This window comes from Phoca vitulina, unplaced genomic scaffold, assembly GCF_004348235.1.
Source record: "Phoca vitulina isolate PV1807 unplaced genomic scaffold, GSC_HSeal_1.0 scaffold80, whole genome shotgun sequence".
Lineage (NCBI taxonomy): Eukaryota > Metazoa > Chordata > Mammalia > Carnivora > Phocidae > Phoca > Phoca vitulina.
The window spans coordinates 5,965,667-5,987,258 of record NW_022589783.1 but is presented as its reverse complement, the minus strand read 5'-3'; the positions used below and the strand labels follow the sequence as shown (position 1 = coordinate 5,987,258).

Below are 21,592 nucleotides of genomic sequence, written 5' to 3'. Positions count from 1 at the left end.
AGAAAGTGGTTCTACCCATTCAGGCACATTAGGATAATGAGACTACTTTCATTTGGGGAGATAAACAGGAAAACAGGGAGAAAGAGAACTTAAATCCCAGCCCCTGGGCGGCCCACCACGGGCTCTGGGCCCACTCCAGCCCTAGTGGTCTCATCTCGTCTGGCTCCCATTGGCCTCTATGACCTGCAGAACACACCTTAGCCTTTATTCACACACTCTTTACACTGCTTCTTCTGAGAGAGCTCTGGGGCTCCCAGCCCTCGGTGGCACGACTGTCCCTTGCTCCCTGAGCTCTCCTCCAGCACCCCAACTCTTCCCTCCCCAGCAAAGGGGACCCACAGATGAACTTCCACCCGGGGGCAGGAGGCTGTGTCCCATCCACTCCCTGAGGGACAGGCTCTGGGTCAAAGGAAGGAGAGCAGAGCTTGGGCCGGTGGGGGGCGGGGGGGCAGGCATGTTTCAGAAAGGCGTGGAGACCACTCAGAGAAGGCTCTGGCTCTCTACCAGGAGCCCTTGTTCTGGCCACCTACTACACGCTTTCTCCCTAGAACCTTCCTCTACCCCACCCCGCCGCTGCCTAAGAGTCCTCACCCCACTGACACCCTTTTGTACGGATAATCAAACCCTGGAGTACCAGGGACCTTGGAGGCTTGTCCAACCTCTCTTTGTTTTACAGGTAAGGAAACTGAGGCCCGGAGACAGGAAAGGTCTGTGCAAGATCACACAGGGAGTTCCCACCGAGGTGGGGCTAACACCGGGGGCTGCTGACTTCCAAACTTGTTTTTTTTCTTTTTCCAGACTTACTGTAGACCTTCCTTTTCCTTTCTCTTTTTCCTTCTTTCTTCTCCTATTTTTTTTCTCTCTTAAAAACCCCAAGGAGGAAGAGAGCTGGGGAGCCAGGACAGGAACCAACAGGAGATGAAGACATGGGTGAGGGTCAGAGGACAGGGCTCTGGGGCCTGAGGGTGAAGGCTGTGAGTGGGTGAGGACGGAGGGCCAGCAGGGGTGGGGCGAGAGGGGGAGGCTGGGCACAGGCAGGGGGCGCAGAGCAGGGGCGGGAAGCACGGAGATGGACAGAGAGAGCTGCTCCCCGAGCTGCGTGGCCGTTTATGCCTCTGCCGCAGGCCCTCCACGGCTGGGAGCCGCCCAGTCCCCCTGCCAACCTCGGGCACCCTGGCCTCAACCATCACTTCCTTTTCTTCTTCTCCTTCGCCAGCTTGGCTTCCTCAGCGTCCTGGTCCTTGATGAGTTTTAGCCTCCTCTTGCCCAGTGGAGTCTTGAAGTACCAGTCCTGGTGGGAAGAGGGGGGGAGGCGGGAGTGCATTGGCTCTACCCCCGGCTTCTGCCTCCCGACCTTGCCCTCCCCTTCCCACAGATGTGCCCTCGGCGGCAGCAGCCGGTTCTCCTCTCTTCCCCGGCTCATCCTCTCTTCCCCGGCTCAGGCGTCCTGCTAGAGTCTCGGTTTCCCTTGCTCTCCACCAAATACTCCAGGCCACGGGGTCAGCCATGGTCGGGGGCAAGCCCTCTCTCCATGGCCATCCTGCCACACATGGGGCACTGGTGGGCAGCGACTGAGGTGGGGAAAGTGGGTGTCCGCTGGTGCCAGGACCAACCACGGGCTCTTAATACCCAGGTGGCACTTTCGGGCTCCGGCCCTTGAGGACACCAGGTAAGCTGGTCCTGCCCACATGTCCTTCCCTGTGATTTCCTGTCCCCTTCCCAGCTAAACTCCATGGGGGAGCAGAGGGAGGGGTCTAAGGGGGGCTTCAGAGGGCTGACTCCCTGGTTAGTGCTGGCCCGTTACCCTCCCTCCTGGCCTCCCCGCTCTGCCCACCCCCGAAGCCTCACCTTCAGGGACTCCTCCTCCTCCCGGTACACCGGCTCCAGCTTGGCCAGATGCCCCAGGAACTCTGAGGCCACCAGGGGCCGCTTGGACAGCTGCAGGACCCGCCGCTCGGTCAGCACTGAGTGGATGGCTTGGAGAATGTGACCGGGTGTGTAGCCATCGGACACCTTGGCCAGGGCACTGATGTCTAGGTTCTGGGTCACCTGGACTCCTTGGGCCTCTATCATCTGCCTCCAGAGCACTGCAGGTGTTGGGGAAGGACACAGGGCAGGGAGAAGCAAGCAGTGAGGGAGAAGCAACCACCTCTATCTGAAATGAGGTCTGTGCTTCTGGAGAGCGGCTCTGTGCACATCAGTGCCTCCCCTCCCAGGAAGATGAGCATCATCCTGTCCACTGAACACGAGGAAGTGACACTCGGAGGACTTACGTGGCCTGCCCGTGTCCATGGAGCCAGGCCAGGACCCAGGCCACCGGGCTGCTTGTCTAGCTGCCCTTTCCTGCCATGGAGGCATGGTCTCGGAGCAGAGTGGGGAGGGGAAGAAGGGTGAGGACGCTCTGGCAGGGGTGGTCCCTGGATCCCTTGGCCCCGAGGCCCTCACGTCACAGGGCCTCACCGTAGCGACAAGCGTAATCAGGCCGCGGCATGTAGAGGATCCGTTCGTAGGTCCGGCAAAGCCCCTTCATCTCTGCCAGATGCGGCTGGTCAGTTGTCCCTATCAGCATCACACGGTCGCCTGGGCCCAGCAGTCGCAGGGCCTTGGTGAGATCCTTCTTTATTCGCTTTGGGTCCATCTGCTCTGGGGAGATGGGGGGGAGAGACATGTGACTTCTGTGGGCTTCTGAGTTCTCTCGGAGCACTTGCCCACACTCAGCCTCACGTGGACACTGGGGGCGACACAGGCAGGAGGCCAGTCCTGCTTCCAGGATAAGGAAAAGGCATCAGGAGGACAGGGAACTTGTCCAAGGCCCCACGGCAGATGAGGTTTGGAGTTGACTTAAACAAGCCCAAGCCGGCCTTGCCCATGGCTCATGCTGCTACCCAGGTCCCCATACCTCCTTCTCTTCTTTTGGGACCCTCTTATAGAAATTCTTCTCGGCATTCCCAATCCAGATCACAGAGGGCTGTAAGAGTCGAGCCACCTGGACAGGTCAGAGAATAAAAACCTGGCGTCAGATGTCCCTGGGCAAGGGTCACCTCCCCGTCTGGTCCAAGGGCTGGCCTTGGAGCTCGGCCCCCATTTCCCACGTGCGGCCCGTCCCACCTCTCAGCCTGCTGGCCCTCCACCACACCTCCGTGGGAACAGAATCTCTGCCCTCCCTGAGTGGGGAGGCTGCATATTAAGCCTCAGCTCTACCATGAAAGAAACTGCTCTGCTCCCCACTTCCCCCCAACCTCCCCCATCCCCAGGGCTTCAGGAATCCACAAGCTCCTAGCAGGGGTTGGTAGGGAGACCTCACCAGCTCCTGAAATCACACCAAATAGGCAGATGGGTGACCTCCTAAGCATAAAGCCCACCCTGCTCTGTGGACACCGCCTGAGCACTAGAAATGCCAAAGTCGGGGGACTCAGACCTTAAAGACGATATGAACTATCATCTGCACCCCCATCTTGCCAGGATATTTGCCCTGCAGGTTGCCAGGTGACAGGTCAAACAGGTTGGCACCAGTTTCTGTGCACACGGCCTTGACCAGCATCTTCTTCCCCATGCCAGAGGGGCCCACCAGGAGGATGGAGCGGATGAGGGGAGCCATGGAGTGTATATCTGGGGAGCCTGAGAGAGGAAACAGGGGCCAGAGGCAGGCAGTAGGCCGGTAAGGGACCGGGGTGGAAGCCACTGTGCAAGGTGAGGCCAGAGGCCCAGGGTTGGGTGGGATGAAGTTCAGACCCCAGCCGCGCTGCCGTCCCCCAGTGTGTGAGCTATCCCCTAGGCAGGCACGCTGAGAGAGGCCGCCCAGAGGACTTCCATCGGCTCCCCAGGTACGATTATAAAGAGCTAGATGCGGGAGGGAGCCTTCTATCCCCTTCCAATGCCCCTTTGGTTTTCTGTACCATCTCTTTCCACTTCTGGATCATGAAGGGGTAGAATTAAAGGACCTATGACCAACCACTTCAGAAAGATCCTGGTCTTCCAGGATGGGGACAGACTATGGGATATCACTTGGGGTTGGGTGAGGGGCCGGAAAAGTGGACTCCTCGGTAGGTCAAGAGTTCATATGACTTCTGGGGTGGCCCAATCTGGGTGTGACCTCCAGCAGGGCCTGGGGAAGGCAGGAGGAGTCCAGCATGGATCCATGGCACAGGGGACATGTCCACCTCAGCCACCCTGACACGCACCCCGGCTCCCCCAAGAGCCACCGGCCAGAGTGGCTCTCCCCGCTCCCCAGGGCATCTCACCAAGCCGAAGGACCCCATACAAGGCCACATTCTGTCGTATGTCAAACAGGGAAGGCATAGGCAACTTGTTTGCCAGGTTCAGAATGGATCCGAGATAGAGGTAGTCACCTGGGGGGACAGGTGAGTGGCACCCACTGGGGCGGGGCCAAGAGAGAGCCACTCGAGGAGAGGGCTCACTGCAGAGGGCGGAAGCCAGCCACTGCAGAGGGAGCAGGCGCTGGGGAGGGGGTCTCACCGATGTAATCTTTCAAGGCCACTGTCTCGCTCTTCCTTAGAAAGCCAAAGACCACGAGCTCTTCAAACAGAGAGTCCACGGACCTGCAGAGGACAGCACGGAGGGGGCCCCAAGGACGAAGGGAAGTGGAGGCAGAGATGAGTGGCATGATGCTACGGGCTTGAGTTCGGAAATACCCATAGTGCCACCGGACGGCCAGCACCAGAAGGCCCGGCAGTGGGTGCTCTGTGGGCTGAGTGGGGTGTGAGAAGCAGCAGCGCCCTCTGACCCTCCCTCCGTCAGTCTGCACATGGCCCAAAGTTTCACCATCAGAAACCCAGTCATTTGGGTGACATAGCCCCCTCTTTCTAGAAATCACATTTCGTGTACACACTCCTGGAAGCAGCTGACATCAGCGTGCTCGAGACTCACTTCACCAAAGAAGTGACTAGACAGGGACCACTGGCAAGTTCCTCAAGGCCCCAGAGTGGCATCCAGGGGGAGATGGCTTTGGTAGGGACAGAGCTGATTAAGGCAAAAGGCTGGAGGGGGGAACAGGAAGGAGGGAGCACTGAGGACAATCCTCCACTCGCATCTTCCTCTGCACCATCATTTTCAAAGCATTTTCTCATGCTTCTATTTGATCCTCACAGCTATCTTGTGCATTTGGCAGGGTGGGTACTTGGTTAACGAGGACAGGGAGTCAGAGAGGTTAAGTGACTTTCTCCAGGCCACACAGCAACAGAACCAGGACCAGAAGTCAGATCGGTCCTGGGCCAGGGTTTGCTCACCACCCACGATAAGGTAAAGGGTCTGCTACCTGTTTGGGGTCAGATCTTTTTCCTTCTTCTTCTTCCCAGCTTTCTTCCCAGTCTTTTTCTGGTTGGAAACAAGCACACAGGCAGTTGTCCTCTGGTCCTTGCCCCCCCCCCCGCCCCCCTCCCCCCCGCCGTGTGCACGTCTGCGTCCCAGCCTTCACCCCTCATCTTGCCTTCGGATGCTTCAAGGGTCTCCCCTCCTCCCTGTCCACGGCCAGGCGCAGGGTCTTCAGCTCTTGACGCATCAGCTCATCCACCTGGGGGGACAGCAGGGAGTTCGGTGGGGCAGCCGGCGGCTGGAGAGGACAGGAGGGAGGGGTGAGGACTGGGACAGGGGTGGACAGGAGGAGAGCAGCCTCAGAGAAGAGTGAGACAAGCCCAGGGAAGGCAGCAGGGGTGCCCACCAACAACCTTCCTACACACCCTTCTGGGACCTGCAGGCTTTGCCCTTCTCCCCCTGCCCCTGTCCCTGTACCAGTCCACACCCAATGCTAATCCATATCCTGCTCATGCAGGAGCCTAGCCCTCGCCTGGCATCAATGTGGGGAGAAGCTCCAGGATGGAGTCAGTTGGCTTTCAGTTCAAGCCCCAGACCCACCCTTTAAAACCTGTGTGACATGAGCAGTTGCAGGACGTATCAGCCTGTTGCCCCCCAATCATGGCGCCCACCTCGGGGTGTTGGAGAGGTCACATGATCTAAGGCTCCCAAGGTACACCCTGCAGCCACACGGCGGCAGCTCTTGCAGGGTGGATGGGCATGACGGTGGGCATGACCCTGGCTCAGAGCCCCTCCACACCCCAGGGAGAGAGGGACCAGAGAGGCGCAGAGGATGATGGGGACCGAGATGGACCAAGGTGGAGCTAGAATGACACAGAAAAGGCAGCACAGAGAGGCTGCTACAGAAGAGAGGCAGTCCAGGGGCTCGAGGGGAAGAGCCCGAAGCAGGGGAGGTCCAGGGAGGGGGCGGGGGAGGGCCGCCAGGGGGCCCTGAGCCAGCTCACTCACCTGTATCCGGATCTCCTGCTCTACTTCCTTCCTCTTCTCCATCCGGAGCGTCTCGGGGTCAAAACTCTGTTTCGGGTATATACTCTCATACTGGTTCCTCCACAGGTCTAACCATGGAGAGACGGACAGAGGAATGAAGTTCAGGGTCCCAGGGCACCCACATACTCACACACACTCGGCCGGGAACCTGACCCAGCCTGGTCCACCTCTCTCTTGCTCTGTCTCTTTGCACCTGTCTGTCTGTCTGTCTGTCTCACACACACGCATACATGGACCAGGAACCTGACCCACACTGGTACCTCCATCCTCACAGGGCTGTCTGGCCCTGCTTCTACCCAGACCACAAAGGCCTGACCCCAAAGCCAAATCCGCAGGATTCAGATCAAAGGCATAACTCCCCCCACCCAGGGAATCGCACTCCACACTTCTGTCCCCTTTGGCATTCTCCCCTTGGCCTACACATCCACACACCCACACTGCCACCTCACTATCCACAGAGCATGTGTCCACTTTCCCCAGGACCCAGGGTCACCCTAAGGCCCTCACAAGGCCTGGACAGTCTTCCCCAGCCCCCTCCCGCCTTACTTATGTACTCCTCATGTCCGGCATTAATCACAGGTATAAATTTGGATGGCCACACTTTCAGCATTGTGTCTGCTTCCTAGAATAGAAACATCCTTTGATCTCGACCCCCTCATGGTCTCTGACCCTTACTCTCCTCAGACCAGCCTCCCACCTGGAATCTCCTCAGACTCTGTTCCCCCTGCCCACTTGGCCCACACCAAGTGGGTGTTTACCCCCTTCCTGGTCTTTTCTTTCTTCCCTTTCTTCTGCTTCCTCTCTTTTTTCTCCTTTTCTTTTTCTTTGTTTTTCTCTTGGTCCTTTTTTTTGCTCTCCTGGATCTGTGCCTCCAGTTCCATTTTTACCTGTGACCAATGATGGAAGACATTTCAGAGAAGACCAATGGGATTCTATAGGAGCAAAAGAACCCAGGCCTGAGATGGGGGTGGACTGGGGTCACTCATAGGGTCCAGATAGTCAAGAGTCCAGAGACCTCACTGGGGTCCAAGAAGAAAGAGGTGATCCGATCAGAGCTGCTGCTCTTTCTTGGCCCATGGGGATCTGAAGTCACAAAGAGACTCACCAGACATGCTGTCTCTCCCTGGCCAAAGATGTCTTCTCCAGACACAAGCACTCCCTACCCCCCCATGCAGTCTTGCTAGCTACATATATTTCCTCCAACACATCTGCCTCCGCTGAGACTGACCTTTCCCCCCAACCCTACTGCCACCCTCAGTTTACACTCAGGACTGTCTGTAACCTCAGACCCCACCTACCACAGAAAGTCTCCTGTCTCCACCTATAGGGTACCTGTTCTGGAGTCTTGTCTGCAAAGATCAGGTAGGATCCACCTACAGACTCATCTGGATAATCAGGGAATCGGCCAGTAAGGGCACTAAGTAAACATAAAATGGTCAGAGAGATGAACAAATGGGTGGATGGACAGATGGAAGGGTGGATGGGTGGTTGGATGGGTGGATGGATGGATGGATGTGTGGATGGATGGATGGATGGGGTAGAAGAGTGGGTGAATGGATGGATAGTTAAATAGAGGGAAGGATGAAGAAAGAAAAAGGACTAGGGGGATAGAGGACAAGAGGGAAGGAGCAGAGAGTTACAGATTAGAAAGGAGAGACTCCTCAGGGGGCATCCATGGATGCTTTCCTCATCCAGTTTTGGCGTTTTCTCTTCCATCCAGGGAAATGAGAAGTCATGTGCAGAGATAGTTGGGGGCCCCGGGTTTAAGTCAGGGTGTGAGCAGTGAGGGAAGGAGGATGGGAGTGGATGGAGAAAAGGGCCCAGTCTGGACTAGAGAACAGAACAGATGTGGGGACACGGTGGTGAGGAGGGAAAGAGGGGTTGAAGGTTGGGTGAGCTGAGGCTGGAGACACTGACTGGCACTCAATAAACCACTGTCGGATCTGCTCCTTCAATTTCTCCTTCATGTCGGGCCCCTCTGTCTCTTTGAGAGAGTCATGAGTCTTCACCATCGCCAACTGGAACTCCTCCTCCTTCTCTATCTGGCGGATCCTCCGGATATCCTCCCCGAAGCCGGCTTGATACACGACACCTACATTCCCCACCTGGTTGGGTGGCGAGGGGAGCTGGCGAAGTGGAGAAGAGGCGCAGGCAGTCGGGAGTGGGAGTGGGAGTGGGGAGGGCGCAGCCCCTGACCTCAGGCACACACACCTGCCCCCTGCTTCCCCAGCACACTCGCACACGCAAGGCCCTGCATACACACCCACACGGAACAACGGGCATGCCTGCGTCGGGAGAAATCGTGTTTGGAGCCAAAACTCGCCTGCGTAAATTACTCTGATAATGAGTTTGCTAGATGCATCTGGGCTGGCCCCCCTGCCCGTTCCCCCAGCACACCCTCCCCTGTGAGCCTCTGGCCCCAGCCCCCACGCACACCCCCGCCCCAGCGGCCCGTGCTGGCAGCCGCTCTCGCAGCCACTTTCCCGCCTCATTGGCTCCCAAATGTATTTTAAATATCACTCTGCGCAGAGACAATTACTGAAAACGCTGAGCTCACACTGTTGATGGGCCCGGGCGGCCAGGCTCATTCCTCACCCACCACCATGCCATGCCCCCCCACCTCCCCCCAAGGCCCGACCCTGGCCTCCCTCTGCCTGCTCTTGCCTCCTGGGGATCCAGCTCTCCAGGCCCCCAAGTCTGACCTCCACTCGCATCATGCCCCCTGATCCTTCCTTCCTTCTGAAGCCCCCAAGCCTCCTAGAATAGCCACCCGGCCCTTGTCTCTGATCCCTTTGGTGCCCCAGCCCAGCCTCTCCGCAACTCCCTTTATCAGGAGGCCTTCACAGGCTCTGCCCACTGCAGGGCTCCTTCTCAGGGATCACACCCCTCACCACCACCATGGCTGAAGTCAGCAGAGACTAGCCGGAAGTAAGATCCAGCCGAGAGTAGCGGACAGGTGTTACTCAGGGAGTGGGGCCCGTTTAGCCTGCCCGCACAAGCACTGGGGGCCTGCCCCTCCTACCACCCACGCTCCCCTAGCTGCACACTCGTGCTCATGGACCCAGGTAACACTCAGCTAGACTCCCTGCATTGCAGAGGAGAAGCCAGTCTGGGCCCCTCAGAGAAGGTGGGGAGACTGTGGCCTGAAACACTCTGCTGTGAAAGGGTATGCCCCCACTCACCCTGGCCCCCGTGGTTCTCCCAGAGGCTGTAAGAGCCCTGGAGGGGGGGTTCCCCACTAGCCTTGTGGCCTCCTCCCTCTGCTGGGTGCACCCACTCAGCCTCTCCTTCCGACCAGCGTCATGAACATGAGGTCCAGGATGCTCTGGGCTACAATCCCTCATCCTGCCCCACATGGGAGATCCTTCCAAAGGTTTTAGAGAGGGAGGGGTAGAAAGGGACGGGGCTTGGTGGTAGTTTTCTGGTCCTTCTCGCTCTTTCTCGAACCCTGAAGGATCCCTTAACCAGGGTCCCCAGGCCTGAATCCCTCCACTCATGCCAAGCACAGTCCCGAGTGGAGGGAGGCGTGGGCAGTGAGGAGCTGTACAGGGGGCTCAGAGGGACAAAAAAGAGGGGAGGAGACCCCATGCACTAGCCCAGCCTGAGCCCCTGCCTGGAGCGAGGCAGGGGCTTACCATGCCAATGAACTCCATCTCCGTTCGCCGGTCTTGCTGAGTACGTCTCCTCTGCAGGTAACCCTTCCACACCTGGGGGGACACATGGGCCCAGATATGCCCCACACTGCATTTCTGCAGGGGTGCGGCTCGTGCCATCAGCCCCAGGGAGAAGCACCAGCCACTCACAAGGGAAGGTCTGGATAGGGGAGCTTTGGGGTGGGACGTGGGGGAGGAGTGCCGGGAGGACACCTCCCAGGGCTGCTCGTGGGCAAGCGACACCCTGAGCAGGAGCAGCCCAGGGCAGGGCAGGGCCGGTAGGCACCCACGCGGTCCAGCTCCAAGGCTTTCCCCCTCAGGGGCCCCTAGGAATTCCCTCCTTCTCATCCCCACCATCTAATCTGCTGTCTCTTTTGAGGTCAAGTTCAAATACCACCTTCTCCCAGAAGCACTCCCACTCTCACTTCTCAAAATTCCCACAGCATTTGGAATACACACTTGATCCCCCCTCCGCCTTGCTGGGCACATAGACATCCGTACTGTAAGGGCCGTGGAGCTCCCCTGGTGAATTCCTACAGTTTTGACCCAAAGAAACTGAGGCTGGAGATAGGACATGGCCTCTCCTGGGTCTAAGAGCCCATTTGGGCCGAGCTGAGACAGGGCCAGGGTTCCTGACTCCTTGCCCAGTGCTCTTCTCCCAGGCCTCTGGCCGCTCTCAGCCCCGTGGAGAGCCCGGTACCAGTGGGGTGGGGGCGGGGCACTGGGCAGGGGAGGCAGCGCCAGGGCCTGGCCAGGTGGCTTTTGTTCCATAACAGAACCTCAGAGAGCAGCCTCTTGTGTCGGCTGTATTTCCACATTCTCGGTGTCTGGCAACAGGGACAAAATGACTTGCTTCAGCTTTCAGGGGAGAAGTGGGGATCTCTCTTTGGGGCTGACCTTCCTCCTCGAAGGGCTTGCTTTAGTGAGCCCTGGGGGCAGGGCCTCCTCCTCATCCGTGGGCCAGCCTGACATTAATAAGTCAGCCAGATGCACGGGGCTCAGATAGGCATGCTCCGTGCATTGATTAAAAATCTAAAAATCTAGGGGCTCCTGGGTGGCTCAGTCAGTTAAGCGTCTGCCTTCAGCTCAGGTCAGGATCCCAGGGTGCTGGGATCGAGCCCCATGTCAGGCTCCCTGCTCAGTGGGAAGCCTGCTTCTCCCTCTCCCTCTGCTGTTCTTGTGCTCTTTCTCTCTCTCTCAAATAAATAAACAAAATCTTTTAAAAAAAGTCTAAAAATCTATCCCATTTGGAGGGCATATATCTTCTTGAGTTATTATTTGTTAATTGGTTGGTTTGCTTCTGGGCTTTGGCGGAAAGGAGTTCTCAGTTTCCTCTCTCAGGCTAGCAGACAGTTCCCGAGGCACTGGGGCTTGAGAGAGAAGCTGGGAGAAGACGTTCATTGGAGACAGAAAGACCAGCCCCATGTCAGCAGTTCTGGGCCTGCTTCTGGAAAGAAGAAGTGGCAAGGGACGTGCTGTGATGGGGCAGGGCAGTGGTCTCAGGAGCTACGATGCTGCAGGAGCAAAGGGTTCCCTTTCTGCACTGGAATTTTCCTAGGGCCACTCCAGTCTCCTTAAGCTGGTAACCAGCACCAAACAGAGTAAGCCTGAGTCAGCAGGACTCAGTGATGAGAGAAGACACACACACACACACACACACACACACTCACACACTGGGGGACAGCAAGGGCTGAGAGGTACAGAATGGCCATCCAGAGTAGAAGAGAGGGGTGACCACCGGGATGGTAAGAAGGCACAGGGACGGGACACCTAGGGATGGGGCTGGGTTTTCTGCAGTGGGGTGGATGGGATGCGATTCTGTTATTTCCATGGGTGACCCAGATGGCACAGACCTTGAGGACATCTGGATCACATCAGTTCTCAAACTCTGTTTGATTCATCACCATTCCTTTTACCTCAGCTGCCAGGAGTCTCAGGATCCATTTTAGTGACTCATCTTTAACAGTCTTATGAGTTTCCGGAATGATCATCTACTATGTTCTGCTACCTTATTATGGATCTTTCTCCTCTAATTTTAATGATCCTTCTGTTTCTGGGGCTTTTATGAGATATAGCACAAGATACAAGCTTATTAACTGATTAGGTCCTCAGTTTAGGATCTGGTTATGGGGGCAACAGAATCCAAGCACCTGCACCTCTGTCCTCAATTGCTGAGCCAGGCAGTCTTCTTGGAAGAGGTGACTCAAGCCTGACCTTCCTCCTGGGTTCTGGGGGGTTACCTTCTGTATGGTGATAGCTGCTTGGTCCTGATTGAACTTGTGCCAACTGTCCTCTCGAATCTTCCTATCGCGCTCCTCCTCTTTCCGAATCTCTCGCATGAAGGTGGCTCGGAGCCGGCCTTGCCTGGCCCGCTCAGCCCTTTGCAGTAGGATTATGGCCTCGGTCCGGTGCATTTCTGGAAAACCCTGGCCACCGCAGGGGCAAAGGAGCAGGAGAAGATGAGAGAGGGCTTGTACCTAGGCTAGCAGCTGGGAGACCATCCACCAAACAACATGCTGGGGACATGGTCCTCCCAGTGGAGCGCCCAAGTCCTGTCCTCTATCTCGGTGTCAGAAGGTTTCAGGGAGCACAAGAGCATCCTCGAAGCAGGCCAGGGATTGCCCAAAGAGCACTCTGAGGTGGGAATAGGGCAGGGCAAATCCTCTCTGTCCTGGAAGATGGCACCTCTGTTCTGGGAGGGGTGTATGAGAGGAATCTGGGAGGGTGTGTCCCTGACTTACCCGCTCAGAGGTCACCGGCTCCATTCTGGACAAGATCTCTGCCAGCATCAGCCCTCGCTCCTTCAGAATGGTGGACTGCTCCAGCAGAAAGTATTTGGGGATTGGAACCTCCAGGTCTGCCTTTGGGGCAATATGGGTAAGGAGGGTCAGGACTCAAAATCCAGGCCATCTGGCTGATACTACCATTTTAGCTGCTTACACAGATCCTGGTGATGGTTTCCTTCATCCTAGAGCCCTGGGGTGGGAGATTTATGGGTTACGGGCAGATCCCCTTAAGCTCATCCCTCTATGTCCCTGCCCCACCATGTAACCGGAGTTGAATTCTGGAGGATCATGATACGTAATGGGCAGTGGTTCCAATCCTGACTGTGCATCAGAATCAACTGGGAAGCTCTTAAAATGCAGACTCCTAGGCCCTCCCCAGACCACCACATCAGAGTGGCAGGGCCTGGAGAATCTGTTTTTGTTAGTTTGTTTTTTCAAGTCCACAGCTGAGTTTGATGCAGCGGGTCTGGGAACTTTGAGACTGCTTCGGATGGGGAGCAGTGGCCCAGGCCCTTGGGGCAGCCTGGAGACTGGAGCATCCACATCACCCTAGAGGCTTGTTAAAATGCAGAAGCGGGTTAGTGGGATTGAGCTGTGGTCCGAGATTCTGCATTTCTAACAAAGTCCTAGGTGATGCTGATGTTTTTGGTCCAAGAACCACACTTTGAGAAGCAGGCCTCTGGGGGACTGTCTTCGCCAAGCCCCTGCGGTTGGTGGGTATTCCCAGCCCCGCGAAGCCTCCAGCCTGACTCTCTCGCCATCCCCCAACTACTCGCATGCACCCCCTCTTCCTGAAACTCTTCTCCCGATCAAACCCCATCCCCTGATCTGCCCCGTTCCCCTTCCCTGGCAGAGGTGCCAACACCAGGGCTGTCCTTGGGAGGTCAGGCGTCTCCGCCCCCTCCCGCTCCAGGTGGTGGAGGCGTGGCTCCGTGTCCGCGGGAGGTCAAGGCTACCGGCCGCCCCGCCCCTCCGCTGGAGTGGGCGTGGCTCCGCAGCGCGGCCCGCGCACCGGGGTGAGCTTGAGGTCCTGCAGCACGCGGTCCAGGCAGTGGTACTCGCTCAGGTCGGCGCGCACCAGGTCGTCCTTGAGCTCCAGCACGCGGCCCGCCACGCCGTCCAGCAGCCGCCGCAGCAGCCGCCGCTTCTGCGGCTGCACCATCTGGTCGTAGAGGGTGTGGAACCGGCGCATCAGCCCCAGGTAGTGCAGGTAGATCGACGAGAGCCTGTACTGGAACGACTGCCGCTCCCTGGGGGGCACGGGTTCGAGCAGGGGCTGCTCCTGGTCCAGCAGCTCTTGCAGGGTCACGTGGGAGGAGTCCCAGAGGCGCTGGTAAGCTCTGGAGAGGAGAGGGGGCAGCAGGCCTCGGATCTGCGCCTCGGGGGAGTGGGGGAGGGGGGGGAAGACCGGCTCTGCTGAGCCTTTTGGGGAGTGTGAACTCCGGGTTCCAGAGGTGTGCAGTTAAGGTTACTCATGGCCCGGAGGGGTCCTGAGGGGGAGTCAGGTGGTAGTGAAGAGAACACACGTCCAGGCCTCCAGCACGTGGGAGATTGGGATCACTGGGAGGAGGGAGGCCACTGATGGATTAGCAAGGAAGGTGAAGGATAGGCATGGCCCTCAGGGGCTCCCTGTAAGGAAAAGGTCTCTTGGAGTCCGCGGTCGGTCCCTCCAGGGAGAGGGTGCAGCCCAGGGATGCTGCAGTCGTCTAGAAGGGTGAGTGGGAAGTGGGGGTGAGGGATGAGTATAGAGGAGGGTCCCTTCCCCTGATTCTGGAATAAGTAGTTCAAGGAAAGTCTGAAGAGGGAAAGCTGACCGCAGACCGGCACAGCCAGGGGGTGCTGTGTGAATGTCTGGGGCCTAGCCAGGGCTGGCCCAGCACACAAACCCCTCTCCCCGGCACCCCTTCTCCTCACCCACCTGCCCCAGCCCTGGGGGCTCCACTCCTGCTCCTCACTCACCCCTCAGACATGGTGCCCACTTCTCACAGTTCCCTTTGTGAGTTGGTCATGCAGTCCACAGAAGCTGTGCCTTCACCTCGACTCCATGCCCGGAAAGCCAGAACAGCCCAGTTTTGAGAGTTCTGGCCCATTGTCTCAATGTTCTAAGGCTGTGAGGGGAGGGGGCAGTAGGTACAGGACTGGGGACCCCTATCTCAGAGGATGTTCCCGTATCAAGCCTTGGAAGGCTAGGGCAGAGTGTGCGGTCAGCCGTGGCTGCTTTTCTTGTGAGGATCAAATAAAAGAGGAGTCACTATTTGAAGTCACCCTGGGAGCAGTGAGGCTCTGGGTGAAGGTTAGTCCTAAAGGCATTCGTTTTTCCAACTGCACTTCTCAGCGGGAGGAACCCTATACTCCTTCACTCAGAGCCAGCCTCCTTGGCTCTTACTGATGACTGTCCTGGAGGCAGGTGTGATGTAGGGGGAAGGGGCACTGGAGTTGGGGTCAGAAGGTCGGGGTTCAGGCGGCAAAGTCATGACTCCCCCTTGAGATGAGCACAAGCTCGCCTGTTTCCCTGGGGTCTGATCGCACTTCACATGGTTCATGCGAACGGTGCCTGTGTAAAGAATGACATTAGAAAGAGTAGCAGAGGGGACCCAGTGGCCTTTGGGGCTCGTTCTGAGCCCTCTGTGGCTGTAGCCATCAGGGCAACAGGCTCAGGAGACTATTCTTTGGAAAAATACAAAACATAGCAACAGCACCCTGACTCTGGTCAGCTGAGGGTGACCTTCTTGATTTGGTGTTAAGTTGGGAACGTATGAATAAATAAAGCACAGAGCAAAGGAAAGGGAGAGAAAGGGGAGAGCAGCAAAGAGGAGCAAGAGATGAGGAGTTCTGTGGCTTTTGTGTGCACGCAAATTACCTGAGATCTTGTCAAAAGTGCAGATGCTAATTCCACGATCTGACTTGGGTCTCTGAGTCACACCATAGCAAGGTATGAAACTCAGTGGGAGTGGGGAAGAGCCAGGGCTCAGGGGCCAGGTCTCCTGGGCCCTCTCCTTTCCAGCTGTGGGACTAAAATGTGGGTGATTGGTTCCCCTCTCATGGCATCTCCAGGTTAGGCTTGGCCTCTAAGAAAATATATGTCAAGGATGTAGGACGGCATCCAGATGTCAGCCCCCGTTACAGTGAGCCTATTCAGTACATGAAGGGGACAAGCTGCGTCTATCCAGTGGCAAAGGGAAGATAAAGGATTTTGGACTTGTTCCCTGAATGCAACCCCTTCACCCCACCCCCTCACAGCTTGGGAGAGAATTTGTGGGTCATACGCCCACAAGATAGAGCAGAGGCCGAATGAGAGAGAAAAAGCAAGCGTGAGCAAATATTAGGTGGTGAATCTAGGTGAAGGATATACAAGTGGTCATTGAACTTTCTTGCAATTTTTCTGTGGATTTGAGATTTTTCAACATAAAGTTTGGAGAAAAAGAGGAGTCTCAAATATTCCTACCAATTTGTTCTGAAATTAGGGGGAAGGAAACATTAGGGGAAGGGAAACACATCCTATAGATCCCAGCAGGTTATTGAGAACCCTTCCATTTTGTGTCTTGAAGAGTAAGATCTGTGGGGCTCCCATGGCCAACACAGGACAAAAATGAGTTTGCCAGAAAAGGCATCATGAAACCATGGCCTGAAAGACTTAACACACAGCCGATCGAGGATTCTAATCCAGATCCCAAGGCCTGCTAAAGCTCGGTTAGAGCTTTGTGGGTTTACAAAGCACCGTCACATGATGCTCAGGGGGCACACTCAGAAAGCAGTATTTAAAAAGTATGAATAAGTATTACTCTACCCTGTAGCCATAAAGAGTGACAACACCCTTGCCCCACGTCACACCTCCCCTTTCCAAATCACCACAGTGTGCGGGAGCAGTTGACTCTTTATTAATGTTGGGCCCTGGGTCACTTGGAGCTGGTGTACTTGGTGACGGCCTTGGTGCCCTCGGATACGGCGTGCTTGGCCAGCTCCCCGGGCAGCAGCAGGCGCACGGCCGTCTGGACTTCCCGGGATGTCAGTGTGGTTCGGCCTGAGTACTGGGCCAGCCGGGCAGCCTCGCCAGCCAGCCGTTCAAACACATCATTCACAAACGAGTTCATGATGCTCATGGCCTTGGAAGAGATGCCGATGTCTGGGTGCACCTGGAGAAGCAGCGGGACCACTCTGTTAAGGAGGAGGCTCTGCCTGCCCCGGCCCCGGCCCCGGCCCCGGCCCCGGCTCAGGACTGCAAGGCTGCCTCACCAGCCTCTCTCCAGAGGCCAAGACACGGACATAGGGGTTGGGTTTTTTACTACTACCTCCAAGTTAAAAGGTTTTCCCAACTGTAAAAAGTAATGCTATTAAGTTCCTTGTATGAGCACATATAAGCATCCATCTTTGACAAATGGAATCAGTTACACAGCATTTTGCTTTTTCTCGTTTAGTGTATTTGCATAGCGTTACTCTTAGAAAGGGACTCCTAGCGGTGAAGTTCCCGGAGGCGGGACGGCCCCTGGGTCCAAGGGTTTACACACTTAACTTGGCAGATTGTTCCCAAGTTATTGTCCGGAGAGCACACTCATGTGACACGACCTCAGCACCAGACTAGGGGTCAGAACGCCTGTGAGTCACTGCCTGACCTCCAAGGAGGCACTTTCCTCTGGGCCTCAGTTTCCTCCTCCGTCACCCAAGCTTTTGACCTAGGTGACCTCCAGTAACACAAGCGGTGGGCGCCTGGTGTGGGAGTGGGCAGACAGGAAGTATTCTCCCCGTGAAGTGGGAGGGGCAACTGCCAATGACACATCAGGCCAGTGGGGGAGACAGAAATGGAACTCGGGCTCTGCCCACAGCCTCTGATGTCCCCGGCAGCAGGGGATCCGAGCCTGAACCCCTCGTGCTGTCATCACATCTTTTTCTCTTTGGGGTTGAGGGGGTCACAGTGAGCTTCACAGTCTGTGGGTGACCCCTCCCCCGCAAGCAGCTGTCCTTCGCCAGTCCAACCCGGGGCCAACCCTTGCCTCACGGTTTTTGAGTCCAAGGTTAGGCGGAGCCGCAGGGCTCACCAGTGGTCCCTCGCACCCCCGTGCTCTTCAGGTCACTGGAGTCAGCCCTCTGCTGCGCCCTTCAGCCCGTCTATGACAGTGCTGCTTCCGCCCCCAACCCGACCCCACAGAAGCATTCCCAGAGACCCAGCTTGTCAGGTCCCTGAAACTGCTAATGGGACTCAGACTGGAGAGAGGCTTCGTGTCTAGATCTACTCTCACAAAGGGGTAAGACCCAGGCAGGTTGGAGAGACCCAGGGAAGGCAAAGATAGCTGTTCTGCCGGCTCCTGGCCCTGGTTCTGCTGAGGGAGCAGAGGCTGGGAGGCCAGGGTGCCTTGTATCCTTGACACACTGTTGTCGGGTGCCCACTGATGCCCCCAAATAGTTGTCAGTGTGCAAGTGCCAGGAGTAGGTGCTTCTCGTAGGTGCTCTGCTAGGCGGCATGCACAGGGAGCACGCACAGCCCCTGTGGGTTAAGAGGTGGGACAATCAGGAAGTAGGTGAGGGGCCTGCTCAGAGCCGGGGGCGGGGGGGGGGGGGGGACCTCTGCGGCTGTCAGGTCATGTGACTCAGTCAATGCACTGAGCCTTTATGGACCTTAGGTTCCTCCTCTGTGCAGTAGACAGGGACTGGGTGCTGTGTGGCTGGAAGGCCTTCCCCAAGACTTAAGCTCACACACATCACTCCGTGCTCCGGCCAGCACTAACAGGACCTCTTGCTTGTACCGTAACGTGTTTGGCATTCGATCACCCTTCAGCCCCATACTTTCTTATAGTCTTCCCTGTCTTTTAATTATGTCCCACCTAATGTTCCACATAATCGTCTTGTCTGTCCAAAGCCCTGGAAGCTTCTGGACGGTGGTGGCGTGCTTTAAAGGTCTCCTGCCCATCATAGGTGCACAACAGGTACCGAGAGGTTGTAGGGGCCTCTGAGCTCGAGTGGAGAGGGGCACGGCGTGCCTGAGGCCACTCACCGCAGTGCCGGGAGTAAACAGAGCGGGACTCTCTGTCCAGTGCTCTCTCAAGGCTCTTTGGCCAGTACACTCCACACACACCCACACACACGCGCGTGCACGCACGTTAGCTCCCACTCTCACCTGCTTTAGCACCTTGTAGATATACATTGAGTAGGTTTCCTTGCGCCGGCTACGCCTTCTGGACTTCTTATCACCAGAACTACGGCCCCTTCGGCCCCCAGACTGCTGCTGCTGTCCATGCTCAGCGCTCATTCTCCTGCTCCTCCTGACGGCCACCTCCTGCTCCTTGGGGTATTTTATGGAGTCAGCTGCCCACCAGGTGGGGCTGGGGGCCAGCACCTGGGATGGAGAGGGTGGGAGGGGGGAGGAGCTTGGCCCATCCCTATCCAGAACATGCTCTCCGTTAATCTTGAAAGAGGCAAATGGCTCCCACCTCTCCCCCAAGTGATTTCCTGTCTCTGAATGAGAAGCCTTCCCCCACCATCTCCCAGCATACTACACACTTGTGAGAGTTCACACACCACCAAACCAGGCCATGAGATCACTCTACACCCATTGTGCTCAGCATGACTTGAGATGCAGGGGAGTATCAGGAGGAACACAAGGCACCCCACCCCCCACCCACAGAGCCCTACAATACAGTGGAAGAAGCCAGACTGGTCCACAGCAAAGAGAAGAGTAGAAGGACTGAAGAGGGGGTATAGGGACAGAGAGTTCAGAAAAGAAAAACTAGTGAGGGCTGGGACGCCTGGGTGGCTCAATCAGTTAAGCGTCGGCCTTCAGCTCCGGTCATGATCTCAGGGTCCTGGGATCGAGCTCCGTGTTGGGTTCCCTGCTCAGCAGGGAGTCTGCTTCTCTCTCTCTCTCTCTCCCTCCCTCCCTCTGCCCCTCCCCATCGTTTGTTCTCTCACTCAAATAAGTAAAATAAAATCTTAAAAAAAAAGAAAAACTAGTGAGGGCTACAGTAGCCAGAGATGGCTTCCTGGAAGGAATGGGAATTTGACGCTGGTCTTGTTGGGGGGGGTAGTTTAACTGGGGAGAATGACAGAAGGACAATCCGTGGAGAAAGCAGAGTGGAATCGATGCATGCCGAGTACAGTGAGGCTTGGACGGAAGGCAGAAGTGGAGCAGAACCTGAGCCTAGACCAGATGCAGGCAGCAGGAAACCACAGGCTGGGAGGGCCTGCCAGGGAGGGCGTTTGGGCGGACTGGAGGAGCCGAGCAGAGAAACACTGGACGCTCTCCATAAAAGCGGGTGAGGTGGGCTCCCCGTGGAAGCTGCAAAGGGAAGAGACAGCTGTTCAACGGAGTAGTTCTCACTCTGCACCTATGTGTGAATGATATTTCAGGTTCTTAAGTGCTGTGATTAAAGCAACCTGGAGCAACAGGAGAGCTACGGGCTGGGGGAAAGAGGGTTTTCCCCATCAGGAGGAGGTGGGGGAGAGGAGTGAAGACAAGCATCACCTGTGCGTGGGTGAAAGCAAGCCTGAGCAGCCGACACCTCACTAATCTCACCTCCTCACCCGCTTCCCAACATCCGGCTACATCTTCCGTGCTAAGGTTTAAGAGGACCAGGAGGGAATTCTTAATCCAAAATAAAGCACTGCTAATTTTAGGCCTTTGTAGAAATATATATATATATATATAGTGGGCTTTTTAAGCATTCTTGAAGTTTTTGAAATTGGCTTTTCGAGGGGTGGGGGGACAGGCAAGCTGAATAGCCTGCTTCGATTCTTCCAGTTCTGAAACCTTACTTAGCACCTCAAGTATTCTACACTGAAGACCCTGAGGGACTTCAAAGGGAATTGGTACGAACATACCCAGGATCTCCCTTGGCTGAAGTAGCAGAAGTTCTCATCTCTGTTCCCATCATCCCAGCAGCTCATTCTCGAGGCCATTCTCCCCCCTACCTGTCTCTGGATACTCAGAGCAGACTGACTTAGGCCCAAAGGCACAAAGCAACGAAGCCAGGCCCCTCAGGGTTGGAGTCTGAGCCTCACTCCAGCCTCGCCGCCGAGGGCTCGGCTGCAGCTTCTCACCTCACGTTCACTCTCATCATTCCGCCTGCCCAGGGCCGCTCTTGGACTTCAGGGCCATCTGAGGTCCTATTCATCTTTCAAGTTAGAGCACCAATCCTGTCTTTCTAGATAGCTACTCACAAGAAACCTTCCCCCCTTTCGAATCCTTCTGTGTCTCCTAACAAGTCACAACTGAGCATCTGATTTATGCCGTCGTGTTCTCTAGTCAGTGTTGGTTTCCCCATTAGATCGTGAGCTCCTTAGGGGTTGAGACACCATCTGGGACTGATTAGATGGACTGTAATCAGCACTGAAAACTCATGGCTGTGTAGGTTTCCCCACAGGGATGGCTGCTGAGGTGGTATGATGAATCCGCATCAGTACAGATGGCCACCGGTGTGCCTGATGGACAAAGGTTGCAAGTGCTATTCAAGTTCAGTTAGGTCATGCAGGGCCCTGGCCAGGAAGTAAATGAGACCACGCTAACAAAAATTAAGGCCATGGACAGATAAAATAACAAGAATTCCTGTATCCCACCCAGGAGTGGTGGTTCACAAACTTCAGTGTGAAAAATGCAGACTCCAGACCATTTCTGCATCTCTCCCATCCCACCAAATGGAATCAATAGGTTGGGGCCTGGGGATCTGCATTTTAACAAGCACCACCTGCTCCAAGTGTCGTGGTGCAGGTCGCAGCAAGGGACCCTCAGACCACTCTGAAAAACATGTCTCAGGAGAGTGGTTCTCAAAGTTCGAGCCCCAGACGAGCAGCAGCAGCAGCACCTGGAAACTTGTAAGAAATGCTTTAATTCCTGGCCTCAGCCCCGAC

The 21,592-nt window shown here is 56.3% G+C and overlaps 2 protein-coding genes across 2 annotated transcripts; both read right to left on the bottom strand.

Annotated features, from left to right (window-relative positions):
- Positions 1–1,186: 1,186 nt before the first annotated feature.
- IQCA1L (IQ motif containing with AAA domain 1 like) lies at positions 1,187–14,727 on the bottom strand. Its single transcript, XM_032394294.1, has 19 exons — positions 14,717–14,727; positions 13,770–14,097; positions 12,713–12,832; positions 12,212–12,397; positions 9,954–10,025; positions 8,236–8,444; positions 7,651–7,735; positions 7,077–7,205; positions 6,865–6,940; positions 6,280–6,386; positions 5,447–5,530; positions 5,276–5,334; positions 4,477–4,559; positions 4,242–4,349; positions 3,419–3,618; positions 2,900–2,986; positions 2,461–2,638; positions 1,849–2,087; positions 1,187–1,291 (listed from the first exon to the last, which is right to left on the bottom strand). Exons 1-19 carry the CDS (start codon positions 14,725–14,727, stop codon positions 1,187–1,189), a joined length of 2,466 nt encoding a protein of 821 aa, XP_032250185.1.
- A 1,926-nt stretch (positions 14,728–16,653) lies between these two features.
- On the bottom strand, positions 16,654–20,644 carry LOC116625633 (late histone H2B.L4). Its single transcript, XM_032394338.1, has 3 exons — positions 20,567–20,644; positions 18,867–19,085; positions 16,654–16,890 (listed from the first exon to the last, which is right to left on the bottom strand). Exons 1-3 carry the CDS (start codon positions 20,642–20,644, stop codon positions 16,654–16,656), a joined length of 534 nt encoding a protein of 177 aa, XP_032250229.1.
- Between the last annotated feature and the right edge of the window lie 948 nt (positions 20,645–21,592).